This window comes from Glycine soja, chromosome 13 (genome assembly GCF_004193775.1).
Source record: "Glycine soja cultivar W05 chromosome 13, ASM419377v2, whole genome shotgun sequence".
In the NCBI taxonomy this organism is placed as follows: domain Eukaryota; kingdom Viridiplantae; phylum Streptophyta; class Magnoliopsida; order Fabales; family Fabaceae; genus Glycine; species Glycine soja.
In genome coordinates this window covers 30,356,769-30,379,110 of record NC_041014.1, presented here as the reverse complement: position 1 = coordinate 30,379,110, position 22,342 = coordinate 30,356,769, and the positions used below count along the sequence as shown (strand labels likewise).

Below are 22,342 nucleotides of genomic sequence, written 5' to 3'. Positions count from 1 at the left end.
GATAAAAAGAAAGATAACAAAAGTTAGTAAATAATTTGTAAAAATAATTATAAGGATAAAATAATAATTTATGAATGTAGTTATAAGAGTAAAAAATATATAAAAATGTTACATCAAAATATCATATTCCCTTTATATATATATATATATATATATATATATATATATATATATATATATATATATATATATATATATATATATATATATATACTAAATCCAGTAAATGGCCCGGTTCCTATAAATTTTCAAAGTAAAATATTAGAAAAAATCAAAACTTTCACAAGTAAATTCTTAGATATGCTTTTGAGTTTTGGTTTTCCTGAGTTAGGCACAATTTTTAAAGTGCTAAAAATGAGAAAACCATCCAATATTTTTTAAAATATTAGAATTTATAGAGAATAACTATGACGTATATTTATACTTTAAAAATATTTTGTTATATTTTTAATGATATAAATTTATATATGAATATTGTTCCACTGTCTAAATTTTTTTAATCTGTCATTGTAAATAAATTTAAACATTGAATTCTTAATCACATATTTAAATGGATAAGTTTACTGATGAGTTCTTAGGTGCACAATTTAAATAGGTCTTGTAACTTGCCCAAACTAACATGAGTCATTAGATCTTGTGCTATTAAATTGAGTGACTAAGATTAATATATATTAAGTAAACAATTTTTTACGTGAACCGTATTGGCGAATGTAACTAGTAATTGGCTAATAAATATACCATTTTCCACTTTTCCCTTTTCAAATTCGCAATCGCAGCGTGTAGCTGGAAAAAAAGGCTTAGAATTAGACTCGTTAAATAATAACTTCTAATAATAAAACCAAATAAAATATGATGAATTTCATGTAAAAAATGTTATAGCTTACCTTTTTAATTCAAAGTAAATATAATTTAATTAATTAATTCCTGTTTAAATTAGACAAATTAATTTTTTTTAAACACTAACTAAATTTGTATAAAATCAAACAAATCAAAATATTCTATTCATTAATATCTATATTGTGATCGGGTAATTCTTTAAAAAATATTTATTTAATATATGTAAATGAGTTTGTGTGTGTCAATAGGCATGAAAATAAAAAACAAATCTACAAATATCTATTTGACCTCACTCCGACTTTGACATGGATAATTCGCTTTGAGCAAAGTTGGGATAGAGATTAGATTTTTCTCGATTTACGAAAGTGTGGTCAAGACCGGGTTCGGATATGTTATTCTCTGTTCTAGTATGTTATATTTATAATTTACAAATAATATAATTATAAATTTTTATATAATTCTTAAAAATCTAATGGCTTGGATTTTATTTTTTTGCTCCAAAATTTGCAATAAATAATCTAGAAACCTATTTTAAAATACCTATTCCAAAACATAAAAATCATATTTGAGAGTATTCTTTGAGAATAGTTATTTTGTAATAATTGAAAACCTATTTTGGAATACCTATTTGAAAATAGAAAAATCATAGTTCAAAATAATTATTTCAAATTATGATATTCTTCCGAAATAATTATTCCGTAATAATGGGAAACCTATTTTAGAATAATTATTTCAAAATAAAAAATATATTATGAAATAAAATATTCTTTCAAAATACAAAATAATCATTCTGTAATATGAGGTGCCTAGGTGAGGGATATTTGTGTAAGTTAAAGTCTTTTACGAGATGCAAAAAAGTAAAAGTTGAAGTAATTATAAAATATTTATCTAAAAAAGATTAATTTTAATATTAATCTTTTTGAAAATAAGCATGAGTTAATATTTTAAATATTTAATAATTAAAAAATACAAATATTGGTAATTTTTACATTAAAATTGATAAATTTTACAATATATATATATATATATATATATATATATATATATATATATCATTTGCTAATTATTCCATTTCATAATAATTTATTTTACACCTATAACAAATGTCAAATAAATGCAAATGAAATATAAATTGTCTATTACACATTAAAACAATAATTTATTTTAAGTAATATTCAATTCAATAATTTGCATCTAATTTAATTAATCTTGATATTTTAAATTTTTAACAATGTTCTTTATAAACTCTAACATTATAAAAATAATTAATATTCTGATATCAATTATAGTTGTAAAATACTAAATTTTAAATTTAACACAAGCTCACCCCGTATTTACTTTTAAAAAAAGTAGCTACAAATACATAATTGCATACCTTCATATTTATTTAAAAACATCACGATTATAACAATTTTCAATTGAATAGGTATTTACAACTCGCTATACGATTTATATTTATATCTGACTACATAACAAATGGATATGATACTATGTAGCCAAAAATTTAAAAATTCAAATTAATACACAATTAAAAATTCTCCACTTTCAGTCTCAAATAAATACCAGCCACCTTAAATTGCCCACTTCAGTCTCAAGTGAAATACCAGCCATAAGTGACCATTATTCAGATTGCCCTAAGGAACAAAGTTAGTCACTAAAACTAAAAAACAATTTAAGGAAAAATAGGTTACGGTACTACATATTAACATTGAATCAATATAATCATCAATAAAAGATGCCATTTACCTCATACTGGTTTTAAAAAATTTGTAGAATTCTGATTGTTATCACCTTCAGATGCCGTGATTGAGGAATCCTTTCACAGTAACATGTTTAGGATTTCCCGTTTCAGAATTTGGAATTTCTACCTGTGTATGATGAATGGATCCCTTACATGTTTTCGGTGGCATACTTAAAGTTGAAGCAACTGCACTTTGGCATTCATTCCCCAAAATTCCGTCTTTATGTTCTGATGCCTGTATTTCTTTTCGAGGCAGTTGTTTTGATTTGGAAATTCTCCCTATTGAAACACGAAAAACATAAATAAATTCAACCCCAGATTTTCTTCATTCCACAAGCAAAATCCACTGAACCGAACCATTCTAAATCCAACTCCATCTCTTTAATTCATACGAATGATACTGACTTCAAAGAACCGTGGCATGTTTACTACACCACCAATCTATCAATTAATTCTCTCTTTCTCTTGCACGCATATTCACAAACACATGGTACTCACACCTAGTTCAACACCAAACCTATCCAAATTCACACCCAGCAAAATTGAAACAATAATCGAAGAAAAAACGAAACACAATTTGTTTTAAAAATCCTAATCTCCCAAGCGTGTTCGTAGTGTAGAGTGGTAGAGAGAAGCGTCGGATCGGGGAAGCACACACCGCCGGAAATACTAGAGCAGATTCGAAACAGTAAACGAAAATCCTAAAGCAGCACTAGATCTAACGGCCCAGATTAGTTTTAACAAGATACAAGACCTATTCAAGTTGTGCATGTAAGAACCCATCAAAGTTAAAAAGAAAATTGTAATTGAAAAGAAATATTTATTTCAAGTAATTAATTAGATTTTTTAACAAAAATTAATCATTAATAAAATATATCTCACTTAATTAGAAAGACTCGGGAGGGATGCAATAGATTGTAATGTTTTAAGATAGAAGTGCACTTTATTGGGTTCATTAATTGTGCTGATTAAATTACGAAGGTGAGTTAAGAAGCGTAATTAATTAAGACAAGGTTGAGTTAGAGCAAGGAAGGAGGGTGATGGACATGGTTGGTGGGAAGTAGACGCACGAGAGAGAGAGAGAGAGCATCTAAGAGTCACGTCATGAGAGCAACGTGAAAGCTAAAAGCAAGAAAAGAAAGCTTCTGAATTTTTAACCAATCCATGGTTTCCAAAATCTTGTGGTGCTCCTAAATCGCTTTCAGGGTGTCAAATAAATTATTAAATTTACCTCATATTTTTTTATAGAGGAAATTAGAGCAACACTGCTGAATTATTATCAAATTACACATAATTTCATTGTTTTTTATTTTCTTACATTAATCTTCCTTTTTGTTTGAAAATATGACTTAACATTTTATATGTTTGAAAATATTACACTACACCCTTAATATTTTTTCAAATCTTATACTAACATCTTCTACAAGAGAGATAAATGTAATGATTAAAAAAATACATGTGTAATCACACCAAATTTCAGAAAATATTTTTATAATTTACTCATCTTTTAAAATAATTAACATAAATTTTTATCATATATAATATTTTAGGATTAAAATACAGTGTAATTTTTCATGTTATTAATGTATTTTAACTATTTTTAGGTCAAATTAATTTGTTATCCTCTAATTTACTTTTTAGATTTAATTTAATTTTCTAATTTTATTTTAATTTTATCATCAGTTCAATTTGGTCTTAATGTCTAAATTAAATCAACAATATTAAAAAATCATATTTTATAATAGTTTTAAATCACAACTAAAATAATTTTAAACCGTCACAAATTATATATTTTCTAACTGTGTCAGTTTAATTTAGATAATATGATTAAGTTGAATTAATTTTAAAAATTAGATCATCAAATTAAATAAAAAAAATTAGAAAACTAAATCAAATATAAATAATAAATTAGAAAAAAAAACTAATTAAATCTTATTTTTATTCCATATTCTTCTTCCAAAAAGTTTTTGTTTTTCTGGGTGAGAGGAGGTGCTTCTTCTTCTAACCCAAACTTATCTTCCATGTTCCACGACAAAATATTATGGTGGTTTGATTTGTTAAAAATTATTATTGCACTGGATATAATAAATATTTTTGTTTTATTTTTGAATTGAAAAAGGATCGACGACACATCAAATAGTTGAGTTAATAAAAAAATCTTTAATTTTTGTTTTTTTACTCAAAAATCATTAGACAATTTTTTATTCCAAATACAAATTATTACAAAGATAAATAAATTTTTATTTTTATCTCTTTAATAATCGAAAAAAAGTAAACATAGACATTTTAAAAAGAAAACATTATATTTTTTATTCTAATCTTTCTTTTTTTTTATTTCAATAAATACATTAACTTTGATATAAATTGTATTAAGATAATTAATATTAAATTTTTAATAAATTTTATATTATTTTACTTGTGATATTCATTATTCATTAAATAATGTACAAAATAAAAAAATACCCTATAACTTGTGTATTTATCTTGTGTTGTTTTTCTTGTTATATCAATTAACATAATTTTTAACAATTGGACCTTTAGGAAATATTTATCTATTAACATTAATTACACCAAAAATCTATTAATGTTTTTTCAAATATTTATTCATGCCGGTATTAAGTTAGTAAGTGCATTTGTCATGTATATACACAAATATTTTGGAAGCAAGTTTATGTTACCAATTATCAAATCATATCATGTACACTTATAAATAATTTTAGAATAAATATTGTGTGTATTCACAATGTAAAAAAAATTATATTATCTTTCAAACATAAATTATTATGTATAATAAATTTATTGATTTTTATAATTGATGGATGATATAAATTTTTTTATATTAATAGTAGATAAAAATTAAATTCCATAATTTTATATTTATATTTGTCATGCAAGTAAAAAGAATGAGATTAAAATATCAAAATAAACTGCATTTTATTGGAGTGTAAGGATTTCCGTATTATCTTCTTCGGTACACATGAAAATGTGCCCCAACTGCACCCTATAGGTATTTGCACGCCTTTTTTTGGGTCCGAGATTTCTCTGCGCTTTATCATTTTAATTTTCAATATTTTATTGGGTCATAACTTAACAGGCTCGAATTGTAACAGCCCATTGGGCCCAAATTCAACCAAATAAACGTCCTCTCCAGCGGAGTCTAATATACAATGCTTTTACTTTATAAGAGTCAAATCAATAATCAATAATGTGTCCTACTTGTTTGAGTTGTTTCCTCTGCCACCTCTTCCGTTAATCTGAATCTTGGTTTTATTAGCGTTTGCACTTTGCAGTGCAACAGAACTGGTTAACAAAGCAAAAAAATTCAGACCTTGACAATCTTATAGATTTATTTTGAGCAATAATACCTAAAGTTCTCTTGTTGGCATTGAAATATCATTAGATGTGCTATTTAAATTGGGCGTACGTTCTTCTCTATTCTGACGCACAGCATATGTCATGATAAAACTTTAATTTGTAGAAAAGCCACGGTTTTGCCTAAACTATTTTTGTCAGACGATACATGTGCAATTCACCTTTGATGTTCTATCGTGGTAAGATATAAAGGGCATGTTACATTATAGAAGGGAATGTTGTACGTGTCTTATCTTAGGAGGTTTATGTACACAGATAAGAAGAGAAAAGAAAGAATAAAAAACTTGATTGATAATGTGATAAAGAAAAAAGACAGAACTAGTGAAATAAAGAAAAAAAAAATAAGGTGTACTATAAACTGTATGTATAAATATCATTGTGGAAGTTAAAATTACATCTACCAAACCTGATGTGGTGTTGGGGGATATAGAGAGAAGCAGAACCAATTCCAATGTCCTAAATGAGTACAGGTACATGGCCAATTCCAGTCTAATAACATTGGTGGAAATGGAAAAACACTATCTCAGGGTCCGTACAATCGTTTGTACCTAGAAAGTTACATGTACGTGGTTGCATGTCCAGAATCCTGGGGCATTAATCCCTATGAATCAATTGACAAGGCTTTTTGGGCATGGTGAAAGAAGTACTAAACTGCAGCTAAAAGTACTATCCAAAATACAGAAACAAACTCACTTAAGCTTGGATAGAAATTGTACTTTTATTTACAAAAGTAAGGATTGAATTCTTGATAACTTAATTAGTAATAAAGACTTTTTTTTTATTAGAAGGAAAGCAAATCTGCATCTCCTTAATTACGTCCTTATAGTGTTGTTGTCCACCTTGATTGGCCTTCCCACTGCTGAAGCTAAAGCCAGTACGATACTTTTTTCCTCATAGTATATCAAATTCAGTCCAGGAAAACGAATCCATACCATGGTTTTATCAATCTTTGGTGTCGGAGAAATGAAGTCCAATGACCATGTTCTAACAGTTAAATAATAATCAAAGATCATCAAGAGCCCTTCATCAATTACCTTTTTTTACGATCATCATCCTTATCGAATTTGACCATGAAGTATCCATTGCCAATGTCAAGAATCTCAAAGCCTGCCTGTAGTTTCCACATACGTGATAAACGCTCCCTCATAACATTATATCCAATGGATCGACTTCCCCAAAAGTTTGATCACCAAAGCTTGTTGCCACCCGGCACATAATCCTTCGAAAATAGAGTCTGCTATATGAACCTTCGGTTTTATAGGATTGCCATCCTCATACTCAATCCTTGCCAATTTCTGCTCCAACAGAACAACCATGGGTCGTGATCATGATGACCCTTCACCCTGTCCTTTGAATAAATTACGGAACGAAATCGGTGGTTATTTGTAGTTTGAAATCATATTATGAATCAACAACTACTTAATCATATTTATAGTTTTATTAAATTGGATATTTAAGAAGTTGATTCTAACCAATATTGAGGGGAAAGATCAATAATAGCTTTCTCTCAATAACAAAGGAAGTGGCTATGTGAAAACAACTTAAGAAAAATTTTACAGCGAGGAGGAGCTAGCTTCTAGATGATACCCCAGTGCAGCATGAGGAAAATTAAGATACAAAAAGGTTACTGTACCAATGGACAGCGCTACCGACGCATTGCCTGGTTTGAATTCTCAAGTTCATTGATTTACTCTTTGTTCATTTTTTTTTATTGCAGATTATATAAAAATAAATGGAAATGAAATCTTTGGACTACCATTTTCTTTTGTTATGGCACAAAGGAGATTTAACGCTAGGTGATGAGATGAAGTGTAAAAGTAAGAATTAAAACGACTCAAGCCTTGATTGATCATATCCCAGCATGAAGCAGTCGCCATATATATATATATATAATTGTCAATCCCTAACTAACATGTTGTGTAATGGATGACAGGCAACTCTGTAATAGAGCCAGTATACATACGTGATCATAAGTTCTAATTTCAATACAATTATTGTCTAAAAAAAACAAAAAAACTCCTTAAACATGTCATCAAAAATTTGATATACGAAAAAATATTTGTTAACAAACATCACTTGATTTAACCCCTCTAATATATAGAAATAATAAACTGAATTCACTAAAAAATGTCCATCTCTATTTCCTCAACTCCAAAGGGAGTTTAGTTTGGTTGAGCTGGGGTGTGACAGTGTGAGTGTTGTAATACAGATAAAAAAAAAAGAAAAACTCCAATTTTATTTGCACATATTATTAATTGGTTCATTCCAAAGAAAGAATACAAGAATTATCCAATCAACATTGAGGGGGTGAAACAATAATACGATGCATAATTATCATAATCGAAATACAAATTAGATGAACTCTGAAATTCCTGAAACGACCCACAACAGAAACATCCTTCAATTATGATACAGCTAAACATGATCACCTTTGGGACAAGAAAGAAAAAGAAAAAAAAAATTGAACACGGTTTCTTCCTTCCCTTTAGGCCCGTGTATCCTTTCTCTTGAGTTTGAGCACCTTTGTCCAAAACCCATCTTTCTTCCTTCCACTCATCATCACATCCCTCTCCCTATTCCTCGAAGCAAACGCCAGCGACTTGCTCTTCTTCAAGTTCAAGCTCAGCATGCACGAGGCAGATTCCGCCGCTTGCGAAGCGTTCCTCCGAAAGCGCGGTCTCCGGTGACCGGAAGAACCGTGCTTCGAAGAAAAAAAAGATTGATGAGGCGAAGAAGGAGAAGAAGGAGAAGAAAAACAACGAGGATCGATAATAGGGTTTGTGTTGTATAGCTGAGATAGCTTTTCCCTTAAGCAAGAGGAGCAAACACCTGGTGATTGCTTATCATATGGGTGCTCCTCACACCCTCCTCTTGTTGAAGCTTCAAACACCAATTCACATCTTTTCATCATTTTTCTTTTTCCTTCGAATTGGATAGTGGTGGATACCTACGTTACGTTCTTGAGCGAAACTATTATATATAAGGAAAATTCGGTGGTCAAAGATGCAATGTATGGTAATATACTAATGCATAACACGTGCACGGATATGTGTAATCTTTTACCTCGAAAGTTCCTGTTTCTCCTATGGTTGCTCTTAAATATTATTCTCATAAGGAAAATATGTTAACAATTTTTGTCGTTAGTATTAATTAATTAATTATTCTATAAATGAGAGCGAGATTGTTGTGTTTGACTGCGTTCAATGTAATCCATCTTCTCGATGTTGGCTAATGGCTATTAAGTGCTAATATATTGATGCAATCTGTAATTGAAAACGACGTGCAAACATACCATCTATATGGAAATTTGTTGGCAGTCTTTTACGTGAACGTGAGAATTTGTTATATATTATGGTTGAAGACTTTCATTTTTAATTTTTATTATTGTTTTTAGGTTTGATTAGTTAGTATCCTCGAGATTGAGCAAAAAAAGAAGTTAGTAACCTCAAGAACATTGTGGTGCTTATTGTCAAATTCGAAACAGTGATTTACGAGTAATTTTTCAACTCTTAATGTTACAAGTAAAATTTATTTACTTGTTATTAATTATTTTTGTTTAGAAGATCAAATTGTTATCACTTGTTGCTATTATATGTATGCGCTTATTTTGGTTCTATAGTACTCATTAACAAGTCAACTATAGCGATTAATCTGATCATTAACTCAAACCAAAATTCTTATAGCTAATTGCTTCAACAAATTGATCAGATTATACAAGCATTACAAATTTTTTTAAAAAAAATAGAAAGAATAAGAGAAAAATTGACGAAGTCATCATTCTAACTGCCCACAATATGGAATACGATATCACGTACTTACCCCGCCCACTTAATCAGTTTCTTAATTAAAACTGTTTACAATTTTGTTGGTGGTGAAATTAATTATTCATTAATTGGTAAATCGAACGTGTGAAGATGATTACGTAGAAAATACTACTACTACTATTTTTTAAAATGATTCACAAAGCGACCGCGACCCAAGCTTTTTTTGCTGAGAAATACAACAAAGTTAGAACCTAGATATTGCGTATATACATTATCTAAAGTTCCAAACTTCTCAGCGCTAGACCAACCCCCAGTAGGTTAATTATCACAGTCCAAAAAAAACTATTACATGCTTAAAATAAATTAATCATAATAATAAATAAATGATGATGTCGGAACTGACATAAATAGTCATAATAATTTAAGCAGCACTTGGTAGGGGATTATAATTTTTCAGAAATTTAAAGTTGCGGATGTTAATTAATTTGCATGTTTAGTATGTAATTTAAAATGAAAAAATTGGAAAAATATAGTTTCTTAGAAAAAAATTGTCATTTTTTTTTACAAAATTATTTCTCTAGAAGAGGTGAAGATCTAACTTTTCTGAATTAATAGAAAAGTTTTAAAGATATAAAGAGATCATAACATTACACCTTTATTAGCTCACCCGTTACTCTGGTATAAAGTTTTGAATCATTTTCTTAATAAATACTGTAATAAATAACTAATTTCAGAATAAAAATGTTAATAAATATTCTTAGTACACTTATTATAATTTTAAAATTATTTTTATATAATATATAGTTTATTATGCTTTTTAAATATTTTAATTTTTTAAAAATCGTCATGATTTTTCACATTAAAAAATTCAGAGAAAACGAAAAGGAGAAAAGATTTAATTTGGGTGTGGAATTTGATAGCAGTCAGAGTTTTTATAAAATCTCAACCATTGATTTAAATTTTTATATATTAAAAATTTAATAAGACCAACTAAAAGGTTTTTAAGACATTGTAGGAAACTATAGTAGCTTAGTGATTGCAAGTGATTCTGATCCGATTTAATATATTAATAAAGGATTTAAATTTTTTTATACACTGACATGATAATTTTTAAAATTATCGACTATTTCTTAGCTTAATTTTTAAATTATATAAAAAAAATTAATTGCCAAAGTAACTATTGCTTAACATAATTTTTACATTATATAAAAAAAGTTAATAGTCAAATTGACTATTGCTTGGCTTTATTTTTACATTATATAAAAAATTAATAGTCAAGTTGACTATTGTGCTTAGCTTAACTTTTACAGTACATAAAAAAATTAATACTCAAATTGACTACTGCTTAATAACTAGAAGCAATTTTGAACGTAGAGATGCTATCACTGCTGCACTGCACCAACTCATTTTTGCTTTAAACGTTATACAAACACATCACGTCTCAACAAAAAAATCCCGGCATAAGGATTTTATATAATCTACAATAAATAAAAAAATGAGCAAGGAATAAATCCGTGGGCAAAACTAATGCAATTTGATCCAAGTAGTCATCTATGGAATGAAATTAAAATTATAAATTGAAACCAGGCAAAACATTTTAAAAGTCGGTGACACCGTCCACTGGTACAATTTTAAGTATTCTTTCTAAGGATAAGCAGGCTTTTGTGTTAGATTGATTTGCAAACGTATAGGAGTTTCCGTATAGCACACTATCTTTCCCTCTTTGGTCTGCCTTGAGGGATTTAAGTATAATTGTCATTTTCTAAGTACAGCATTTAAACTTTCCCATTACTGTACATGATAATATGGACCTGCATTCCCAATCCTAGAACGCTTTTACACTTGCAAGTCATTTCCAAATTATGGATATCACCTACAAGAACCAAAAGTATTGGCCTCCATCCTAATCGTCGTCATTGTAAATAGATTGGTGTAAAGTTGGTCGTTTGAGTCTTTGAAATATATCATCAAGGGACTCAGACGAGGAATCACTAGGGCCCTTATTTTCTTGTATTTGCCGTAAAGGCAAGAACTTTTTGGCCCCTATGTTTGTCTTGAAACTCTGAAAGCCAGTTTTCATCGATTGCCAAGTCGAAGTTAAACCTGAAGATGGTCCTCCAGATGAATTGCTAGAATTAGTATTGCCTTCGTCGAACAAGGAATCAGCAGAGGCTACGTTTTTCTCTTCTGACTTCAACTTAGATGCTGGCCCACCCTGCTCTCTAATCACAGCATACTTCTTGGTGATGGCTTCCCTGCTTCTGCTTGTGTCTTCCTTTGATGTTTTGGACAGACTTCCTTTTACTTCATCAGTAATTAAACTGGAAGTTGGCTTCATTTCAGCACCATTCCTTTCCTGAATAAATAAAAGGTGAGAAAACTGTATTACCAAAAGAAATTAGTAGTCACAAAGGTCATATTGCAGCTGTTGAAACCACATGTTAAAATTGGATAAGTTGCAAGACATGAAACAAGTCATACAAGATTGGTCCAACTTTTTGTGGGAGGTATGTCAGCATACCATAAAATTGTTGCCCGATTCAATATCAATGTTATTGAAATTTCTTGCAAGTGGAACAACTTGCTCCCCTACTTTGCATCCTTGCTCAAGCCAAGACCGCTCTATAAATAATACAGAATCAATCATCAAGCATGAGTATCACAAAGTCAGTATTCACACATTACAATATGATTTAGTAACATGAACTAAAGTTTTAACAACAATGTGAATTTTTATTTCATACCTTTTTGTAAAATAATTAATCCTGATGGATCAAAACCATCCATGTCTTCAGCTTCAGTTTTGAAAATATATCTCTTCCAACTTCCCAGAAAATCAAATACTTTATCAAAGAAGTTGCTTGCAACCAAAAGGGTGTATATAACCATAATAAGTGGATAGATTTTGTTAAATTCATCCCCAAAGAAAGGAACAGCGTTGTCAATGTTCCCCATTCGCTGCAGTCATAGCCACACCGTTCACCAATTAAAATAAAATAAATACTACTAAGGTAAGGGAGCAAATATGCTCTGATGCAGAAGTTCAGATAATTTAGCAGTTACTAGCTTAACCAAAGAAAAATTATCTTTGAAAACCATAAAAGGTGTGTAAAACAAAATACAAGACAACAAACCATACATCCTTAGAAACATAGGTTATTTTATCCAGGACAAGAAAAGAATAAAAAGAAAGAAAATAAATTTGGGTCAATGAACTTAATGAAGAAAATAGTTGAGTGTAACATGTCTTTTTCTTAGAAGTTACAATATTATGACTCTGAATGACAATTTGTAGGATTATTTGGAAGTGATTTGATATATAAGCGAAAAAAGACAAGCAAGAAAAAGAAGTATCACAGTAGACAGCACACGGAACCCTGTCCAGTGCCCACAATTTTGTTGTCTTGGGCAAGAAAAATAACACTTTAAAGTGAATTGACAGTCAATGCATTCATAAGATGAGAGGAATACCTGTTCAAATAAAGTTGTTTTATTCTTGCCAAGGCGAATGAGATTGAGAAAGTTGTACGAGACAGGAGGAGCATAACGAGCAACCATCCTGGGAACAAGGATTGATTGAAACTAGTATTCATTCAACAGCATAGGCAATTCAAGAAACAAAAATTAGTCATAATAAAAATATGCAGTTGTTGCAGTAAATGAATAAAAGCTTACGAGCATATCATAAGCAAGTTAACTGAGCTAGTCTGTCTGGGTGTCAGTGAGTAAAACATCAGCATTCCAATTTTGAACAATGAATAGTATGTGCAGATGCACATGTACATGAGAGGAACAAAAGCAAACACCTGGACAAGAAATTGAAGGTAAGTGATTTTCCACAACCCTTCATCAGAGAGTAAATAAAAAATATAAATAATGCATGATTCACATTGTTATAAATATGTTAATATTTTTTACAATATTGGGACACTAGCCATACTAAATACTAAATTAACATGAATGGTGTAGCTTAGTCTGATGCTAGAACAGATGGCTACAAAAGTGAGGTGCGATTCAAAAAGAAGCTTGTCCTTATTTTAAATAATATAGTAGCCAAGGAGAAATAAAAGCATTTTATCAACGCAAAGACACATTATGTGATATTTAATAAGCAATGTGTGCATTATGTACAGTCTCTCCGCTTGCAGGGGCAAGGTTGCATACATCTAAACTCCCCAAACCCCACTAGGTGAAAGCCTCGTGCATGGGGTCTCATTTATGTACAGCCTTAAACCAAAAGGGGTGAAAGTTTACTTTCAAATTCTTTTTAAAAAAAACCCAGAAAGAACCACTCACTAAAAGAAAACAATATATGCCATAGACCAATACACAAACAAAAGCACAGCTTACTCAATCACAAAAATGTTCATATATTAGATATGATAGACTTTAATTTCGTTTAAAATGTTGTGATTTCCAAAATTCCAGAATTCGATATACCTGCACAAGGACCTCCTCTGTTCCAACCGATTTTATAAGAATGGAAAAAAGCGATAGATCAATGCTAGGCAGAAGAGTTGCCTCAGCTAAAAGAATTGCTACAGACATGATACCGAGTATAACAGCCAAGCCTTTCTCAACTTGTTTCCTTAAAATGCATTTCCATAAAAATTCTGCAAAGAAGCACCATCATTTATTCAGAATGACAAGCTCTAACCAAAATATTTGATACTCAGAAAAGGAAGAAGAATGTGGAGTCATCCATGCATGATTATATAATGCAAGAAACCTAATTGAGAAAGGTAAGACAAAAGTGAGATGAAATTCAACAAACTTTGAAGCCAAAAACAGCATAGGTAATTAGGTATGTATGAGCAAATTGGATTAACTTACCGCCAGTTCTGTCAATACTATATTCAAATCCTCTCATTTCAAAACCAAGGGAGGTCAGTTTAATTAGCACTGTATGTATATATAATTTCTTACCACAAGAAAATTATGAAAAATAGAATTATCATATAGGAGGTTTCATTTACATAGGACGAAAGCACAACTAAGCAAGTAGGATACAGAGCATTATCTTTTCAATGATATCTTAATACATAGAAAGAGTAAAATGTTAGTGAGCATCAGAGAAAACTAATAGAAACAGAATTATAAACTAAAATTAGCCAATGCCATTCTAGATGCAGCAAAGAAATATTAAGTGACGTTAGGAACAAATGGGTTCACCAATAATTCTCATTATTACCTAAAGTATCAAATAGGGACCCCAACTTGCCAGTCCGAGCAGGTCTAATGCTTGAATTATATTCCCTGAAATTACAGCATAAAAAATTGTGTAAGGTGATCTGGAAGAACTGGTAATGTATTGTAGAAGGATGTTGAAGTGGAAAAGAAAAGAAAATGAAATTAGAAGCACACCATCCAGTTGAGTTGCGGCGATCAAAATTCTTTATAGTATCTTCCAATTCAAGTGCCTCCAATACATAAGTCATATATCCACTGCACCAGCAACAAAATCACAAAATGTTTGGGTATTAGTGAGAATTTAGGAAAATTCTAAGAAACCTTAGTTGACAGAAGAGCTACAACTAAATTATCAATCTACCACATATATCTAGTTACTAATGTTTTAAATCTTGGATAGCGGAGCATAGCATAGCATAGCTGCTGGCCCAAAAACTGCTATAGCAAGATGGCCGCTATTTTGAATTTTTATTATTACTATTATAATTTATTTTATTATATTATATTATGCATTAAATAGTGTATTACATTTTTATTACTATTATTGTTTAGTTTATTATATATTACTATTATGTATAATTTATGATATATTATATTATGTTATGTTTTATTTAGTTTTTTATGTTATATGTTATGCTTTAAATAGTTTATATTTTCATTACTATTATTAGTTAGTTTATTATATTATATGTTATGCTTTAAATAGTTTATTATATTTTCATTACTATTATTAGTTACTTTTATATTATATGTTATGCTTTAAATAGTTTATTGTATTTTTCAATACTAATATTATTTAGTTTATTTTTTATCAGATATTATTTAGTCTATTAATTTTATATTATACACAATGGTTATTTAAAAACAGACAAAAAAGAGAGGTTAAACTAGACTCAAAATAGAGGCCCAACAAACTAAAACAAAAAAAGGGGAAAAAACAAAAAAAAGTGTTTGGGCCCTATGGCCCAAATATCACAACCCTAAGCCTTTCTTTCCTGAAACCCCAAGACCCAAACCAAACATTTTTTACCTTTTATATCTGTAATACTCCTCACGAGCTCCCCGAAGATGGCGCCTTAGTGTTGCCATTGACTTCTCATCTGTATCATAATCCATATCATCTTCCCCTAATCGGCCACCTTGTGGTTTGAAGGAAGGATCTTCCCTAAACTGAAAGTTTGAAGGTTACATCTAAATAAAGAAAATAACCCAAGTTTTGTAATCAAATAATGTAAACTCAATACCATTTGAGTTAGCATATCATCAATGACATTCATATAAGGTCTCAAAGGATCACGCTTGGACATTTGCTTGGATGTTGCTTGAGCTACCTACAGAAATAAACAATCATTAAACTCCAATATTGTTTTTTGGTGGAGGGTGGAACTTAGTATTTAAAAAATCTTTGATCATATAACCATTACATAAATGGCCACGAGTAAAGTTACTTAAAAGGTCACATCAGTGTTATCATTATCAATAACAGATCACAGAAAATGGTTGAAAGCCAAAAATCCGGTATATTAATTATATAGTGGATAGCATCATAGGCAAATAATGGAATTCACATAATGGTCATCAAAATAAATCAATTATATACATATAAAAAAATCAGTTGAATTAAAAAAAAAACTACATAAGTTTTGCCGCCCATAATGGTCCTATCTGGCTCGAGCAAAATTATCTCTAGTGGATGATACATGTGGTCTATATGAAAAACAAAAATAAACTGCATAAAAAGTTGACTTAATATTAGCTCAAATAAGGTGAGGTTAGCTACATGGTCAATATTTGTTTCTCTCACTACAATAATGAATAATGACAATCAAGCCTTATCCAAATGAGGTGAGGCTAGCCACATGGATCAAATGATCCCATATTTGCTCCTCTCACTCTCAAATAAAAATAGTCCCACTCAATTGATACGTCTCCCACACACTCGCAAGAAAAGTTAGCTCTATCTTGCTTGAAAGTGAAAATTAACAAAATTTCTTTTAAAATTCATGTTGATTAGCTGTCCTCTTTTGCCTTAGTCACTGCACAAAGGCTGTTTTCTCTCTTCTATTCTGATTGGAGTCGTCTGCCATAGGTGGCACAGACTGCACTTTTCTTATCTCAGTGTACTTAGTTTGACCTTTTTGATATAAATGAAAAGTTGTAGTTGAGTGTTGGTTAACACTTAAGCATTTTCCTCTAAGCAATATCAAGCCTTACCCCTCTAGATGGGCTTGGCTACATGCACCAAAAAATTACTATATTAAGCTTTATCCAAAAACCAAAATTTTCAATAAACCAATTTATAGTAATACTGTTTTAAAGAGTAAAATTATAAAAATATTTTTTGCTGAAAACTTGAATGAACCACTTACAACAATAGCATTTGAAAGTTCTTGGTGAGCATCATCCAGTTTGACAGCCATTTGGGCAATTTTGTGCGTAAGAACTTTCTGGCGGATAGTCCAGTCAGCATTTCTCCAAATGCTTTTAGGAATTTCACTTAAACCAAAGCCAAGAAGAAATGCACCAGTAACAAGTCCAAAAGTATTTGAGCAGGCCATGGCAAATCCCAAAAGACTTCCCTTCCTGTTTACAGATGCAGGAACCAACTAAAATCATTCCAAAAAGAAAACTAGTGTATCATTTAAAACTCAAAAATAAACACACACATACAAATGAAAAAGACCGTATCGCATGCTAACTTGTCAACCATCATGTCAAAAAATAGACATAATTGGCCAGACAAAAGATAATTGCAAGTCCATGACTTGAAAAATCATACAAGATATTGATAATTGAAAAGCCATGACCCACATGTACAATTTAAAGTTGTATTTTTTTGTCCCATGAGCCTATATATCTCTGTTGGGACATTTGCTTGCAAGTTTCGGACAGAGGGTGGGTTCAACACTCCCGCTCCCTCCTTGAACCCATTAGTGGAATCCATAGGCCCTACCAGGAACTAGTATCCAAAATACAACAATAAAAAGAAAGAAAAAAACTGCAATTGATTTCAAATGTCCTCACAACTTTTCAGCATGTGATTTATCTATATTATAAAATATCCAACATCTTGTAAAGATGTACAAGATGATATATAGAATATTCTTGAAATGTCCTCACAAACAGAGGCATTGTATTAGTCTCTGGGAGTAAGAGCACAGATGTCAAAAGGACTATACAAGTTTGATTTCTGAACTTGCAAAAACACAGCTTTATCAGGTAGAGTAGTGTTTTACAGAAGTCCCTTAAAAAGTGGTTCATGGGACTTTTATTATCCACATAAACACGCAAACAAGTTTGATGTCTGTACAGGCTCAAATTTCACAAATACACCAGTCATTCATAACAAAACACACAGCCATACATTACAAACAGATCATGTCCATATATGACAGTAAATAATCAAGAAGAAATTAGGTGTGGTGCAAGTTTCTTTGAGGAAACCAGATGAAGTTCGAAAGTGCAAACAATAATCTTAACTGGAAAAAAAGGTTCAAGACAGCAATAACTGTGAGCTAACATCTAACTACTAAAAACCTAAATAAATAAAACAAGTTTATGAGAATGAGAACCAACCATTTGTTGTGCGTCAAAATGAGAAGAATGAGTCCAAAAAGGCCAATGGATCCAACAATTAGATAGAAGATCAAGTTAACATGTACACTAGTCTTTAATCTTTCTGATACAGTAAAATCCCCAGCATCTTCAAAACCCTGAATAAGGAGCACCACAGCCCTGCTTAGAATAAATAATTGAAACATATGAGGAAATTGGCATCTCTGATAAGTAAAAAGCCATTTAAATATTTCCTTGCAAAAATCATGCTTACTATGTAGGCAAAAATATAAGATAGCAAATATACAAAATTGCTTAAAGTTTATACTTTGCATAATAACTATATCACATTGTGTGATTCATTGCGATTGCCAATATGGGTCAAAGTCTGTTCTGTAGCAGAAAAAAATGTCAAATGCACACATGTCTTACTGTGTGTTTGGACTGGTGGGGAGTTGAACTCAACATGATTTTTGAAAGCAACAAATAGTTTCTTTTGTGGTGAACTCACCATGGTTTTCTACCATCAAACCAAACACACTATTACAAAACGGGAAATTTAACATTTGAGATCCAAGAGATGGTTTGAACCAAAAGAAAATAAAACTAATATAATCAAACATGTGTCAATGTTGTAAAGACCAAAGGCATTCACATTAAAAAGTTACTTCAGCTTGATCCTATAACATATTACATTACATTACACATATCAAATGCATAACAAAGTACGTAGTCCACATAGTACACTGAATCAAAAAAAGGCTCCTGGAGGAATGTTTCACTGACAGACAAGACAATGAGAGAGCAAAGCAGCTTTATCACAGTAAACCAAACAATTTTAAAAAGCTTTGGACCATTAACCAAAAAAATGTATATTTGAAGTAAAATTTGATTGCCTTTCTAAACACAATATGTTTGAACTTTGAAGTACACAAAAGGATGTGAAAGTGATGCAAACATATAGCATTGAAGCATACCAAGTAAGTAAAAACGTACTCCAATATGACCAGCTCCAGAAGAAAGAAATAGCTCCATTAACTTGGTTAGAAGACATTGTCTGCATGTGTCATAGAAACACTGTTATTAATGAAACCATTGCACATATAGTTCTTCAATTAACCACAATTCTTTTCAACTTTTAATAATATAAAGTTCCAAAAACCTTCCTTTCAAAGGAAAAGGGGGGGGGGAGCCTATCTAGTAGCAGAAGAATTATCAAGTTGAACTAATTAGGAAAAAAGAGGCAATAACAACCTTAATTTAATTGACACAAGCTTAAATACAGAATAAGAAGTCATAAAGCTGCCCTGTCCACAACAACATGGAGGTAGCACAATATTTTTGTCAAAACTATAGACACTATCACACCAATGCAAAGTAAATGTTTCTGAAACTTATAACTGTAAATCTTTCTTCCAGTTACTGATTTTAAAACCCAGTAGTTCAGAACTTCCATATCCAAGTCCTTTTCAAAAGTTAAGGCTTCCTCAGTTCCTCTAGTCTAAGATGAACACTTGTGTTTGGACAGTGTTAATTATAATCCATGCATTTTTCACTTGCATTTATTTATTTATGTACATTTATCAGCATCTAGGAATTACCTTATGACTACAAAGCTACCATATAACCTATGCATTTGTTCCTCTAACTGTAATTTGTAAGGCAACCATCTCCCGTATTTGTAAATTGTTTTCGGTTTTGTTTCTAACTTCCTATAATAATCACACATTCACACGTCCAACTAAACATTGTTTCTCTGGCAGTCCCTGAGGTTTTGAAAAACAGTCCGCAATTTCCTGCAACGTCAAGGATTGTGACGAAAACGTGACGGCACCACAATTTAAAAGCAGCAGCAACACTGGTAAAACGCGTATGGACCAGTTCAAAAGGTATGGTAGGCAAAACAATCCTAAAAGCGTCCGTTTAGGCAACCTTACGACGCCGAATCGAACAAATCTACATTCCACACAACAAATCATAGCAGAACGATTGCAGTTTATAAGAAAGAAGAACAGAAATCGAAATCTAATAACATGAATTGATAAACAACAACAACTAAATAAAATTGGAGAGCACAGATTGAACGGTTAGAAAGGAGAGATTACCGCCCAAATGTCAGCGGGGACGAGGATGATGATGGAGAGAGAACAGAACCAGGTATATCCAACGGTGAAGAGCACGTAGCGAGGCACATAGGGACCGGCGAAGTACCTAAGCGTGAAAAGCACCATGCCCGTGGTTAGAGGGAGCGAGATCAGGTAAAACACCCACATCTCTCTCTCTCTCTCTCTCTCTATGTGGAATCGGAGAGATGGATCATAAATCGGTTGCGATTTGCGAATTTGGAATCGCAGAGCTACACTGACTTTTCTTTGTCAGCTAAAGTGTATGTGTATGTAGGTAGCAGCTGCAGCAATAGCCTTAAAGCGTCGTCGTTTAGTGGTTTTCTTGGGTTGGAAGGAGCCTCTGCCTGTGTGGGGTTAAGTTAGGAAGGTTAGCAAAACCACATTCCTCTCCGGCGAGAAACGCACCACGATTTCTTTCTTTCGCTTATGCTAAAAGTGCTTCTCCCTCCCGGTATACCCTGATTCATGTCTCAAACACTGAATTTTTTTTTACCTTTTTAAATGATTACTCCGTAATGCACAATCCTCATCTGGCTTCCAACTTGGCCCAGTACTATCTACCTACAGGTCTCGATGATGATCGATTAAGTGGATTTCTTAACTTTTGTTTTATTTTGCTTTTATAATATTTTTTACGATTCTTATGTTATTCTTAAGAAATTAAACTTATACACAATTTTATTCTAATGATAAAAAAAATTTCAAGAAACTTTAAAAAATTCTTTTTTATGTTTTTTTTAATTTCATTTAACTATAATTGAAATAAACTAATTAATTTAAAAGATGATATTATTTCGGAACAATAATATGTTGATGATTCTCAATCACTAACAAGTGTCTCAAAGATTTTGATTTTAATTTCATTTATTTTTTCATTAAAATAATTTACTTTTTTATCAACAAATTTTTTCCTAAATCTTCTTCATTCTCATCTACTTCAACGATTCTTCTCATATCCCTCAATCTTGTCATCTCACTCTCACCTCCCTCAATCTCAATTTTTTTGTGTTTGTGACATTTTGTGTTTGGAGTTTGATGCTTGGAGTGGTGTGATAACAAATGTGCAAAGGACAAAAACACACTGCATGTTGCTCAACATGGAGGCGAGGTGTGACGACAAAGGGAAATGATCGAGTGTGAAAGTGGTTTAATTGGAGAATGTTCTTCTACATTGATGTTATGGTTGTTGTTGAATGATGATTCTTCTCTGTTGATGTTTTTCTTCTTCAATTTCGTTATTTTTCCTCTTTTATGGGTTGCTGATACTTTTTGGTGTAAAAAATTAATTTTTTATTGCTAAGGAAATGGTTCCCTATATAAGAAATTAATCTTAGGAACTCTTCCTATTATGTAGATTTGCTCCAATTGAGAAGAAATTGTGAGATATTGTTTCTTCTCTTAAGAAACCCTAAAAAAAATCATTAGAAATGCTCTAAGAGTATCTCCGGTGAGAGTTTTTTTAATGAGTTTCTTAATTTATTTTTTGTGATTCTTGGAATATCATGTCATTCATAAGAAATTCATACTCAATTTTGTTCCAATAATAAGAGTATCTCTAATGGAAATTTCTAGAGTGGGTTTCTTAAGTTATTTTTTGTGGTCCTCATAGTATTTTTTATGGTCCCACAATGTCATATCATTGTAAGAAATTGATACACAATTTTGTTCCATTGATAAGAAACTTTAAAAACTCACACTTTTATATTTTTTATTTTTACTTAATTATGATGTTGTTATGTGTTAGATAAATATTATTT

The 22,342-nt window shown here is 30.8% G+C and overlaps 2 protein-coding genes across 4 annotated transcripts; both read right to left on the bottom strand.

The window, feature by feature from the left end:
- Positions 1 to 8,165: 8,165 nt before the first annotated feature.
- On the bottom strand, positions 8,166 to 8,919 carry LOC114381390. Its single transcript, XM_028340632.1, has one exon. It carries the CDS (start codon positions 8,859 to 8,861, stop codon positions 8,436 to 8,438), a length of 426 nt encoding a protein of 141 aa, XP_028196433.1. The 5' UTR covers positions 8,862 to 8,919; the 3' UTR covers positions 8,166 to 8,435.
- A 2,345-nt stretch (positions 8,920 to 11,264) lies between these two features.
- LOC114382386 (LMBR1 domain-containing protein 2 homolog A-like) lies at positions 11,265 to 21,170 on the bottom strand. Of its 3 annotated transcripts, XM_028341768.1 has the most exons (15): positions 20,565 to 20,685; positions 20,061 to 20,415; positions 19,437 to 19,516; positions 18,481 to 18,639; positions 17,274 to 17,487; positions 16,149 to 16,235; positions 15,935 to 16,074; positions 15,079 to 15,159; positions 14,906 to 14,970; positions 14,155 to 14,327; positions 13,390 to 13,520; positions 13,186 to 13,273; positions 12,459 to 12,672; positions 12,236 to 12,336; positions 11,265 to 12,070 (listed from the first exon to the last, which is right to left on the bottom strand). In XM_028341768.1, the coding sequence occupies exons 3-15, from the start codon at positions 19,511 to 19,513 to the stop codon at positions 11,618 to 11,620; spliced, it is 1,983 nt and encodes a 660-aa protein (XP_028197569.1). In that variant the 5' UTR covers positions 19,514 to 19,516; positions 20,061 to 20,415; positions 20,565 to 20,685; the 3' UTR covers positions 11,265 to 11,617. The 3 variants fall into 3 exon arrangements, with proteins under 3 accessions (XP_028197569.1, XP_028197567.1, XP_028197568.1); XM_028341766.1 differs by lacking the exon at positions 20,061 to 20,415 and having other exon boundaries at positions 20,565 to 21,170; XM_028341767.1 differs by lacking the exon at positions 20,061 to 20,415 and having other exon boundaries at positions 18,481 to 18,617; positions 19,456 to 19,516; positions 20,565 to 21,170.
- Positions 21,171 to 22,342: the final 1,172 nt, after the last annotated feature.

Excerpts from the sequence above, each read along its gene's own strand:
- LOC114381390 (XM_028340632.1), bottom strand. The coding sequence starts at position 8,861 with ATGATGAAAAGATGTGAATTGGTGTTTGAAGCTTCAACAAGAGGAGGG.
- LOC114382386 (XM_028341766.1), bottom strand. The coding sequence starts at position 20,732 with ATGTGGGTGTTTTACCTGATCTCGCTCCCTCTAACCACGGGCATGGTG. Across the intron at positions 14,971-15,078 it reads CGCCGCAACTCAACTGGATG|GGAATATAATTCAAGCATTA; the intron begins GTGTGCTTCTAA and ends CTGTAATTTCAG. Across the intron at positions 13,521-14,154 it reads CAGAGGAGGTCCTTGTGCAG|GTGTTTGCTTTTGTTCCTCT; the intron begins GTATATCGAATT and ends TTTCTTGTCCAG.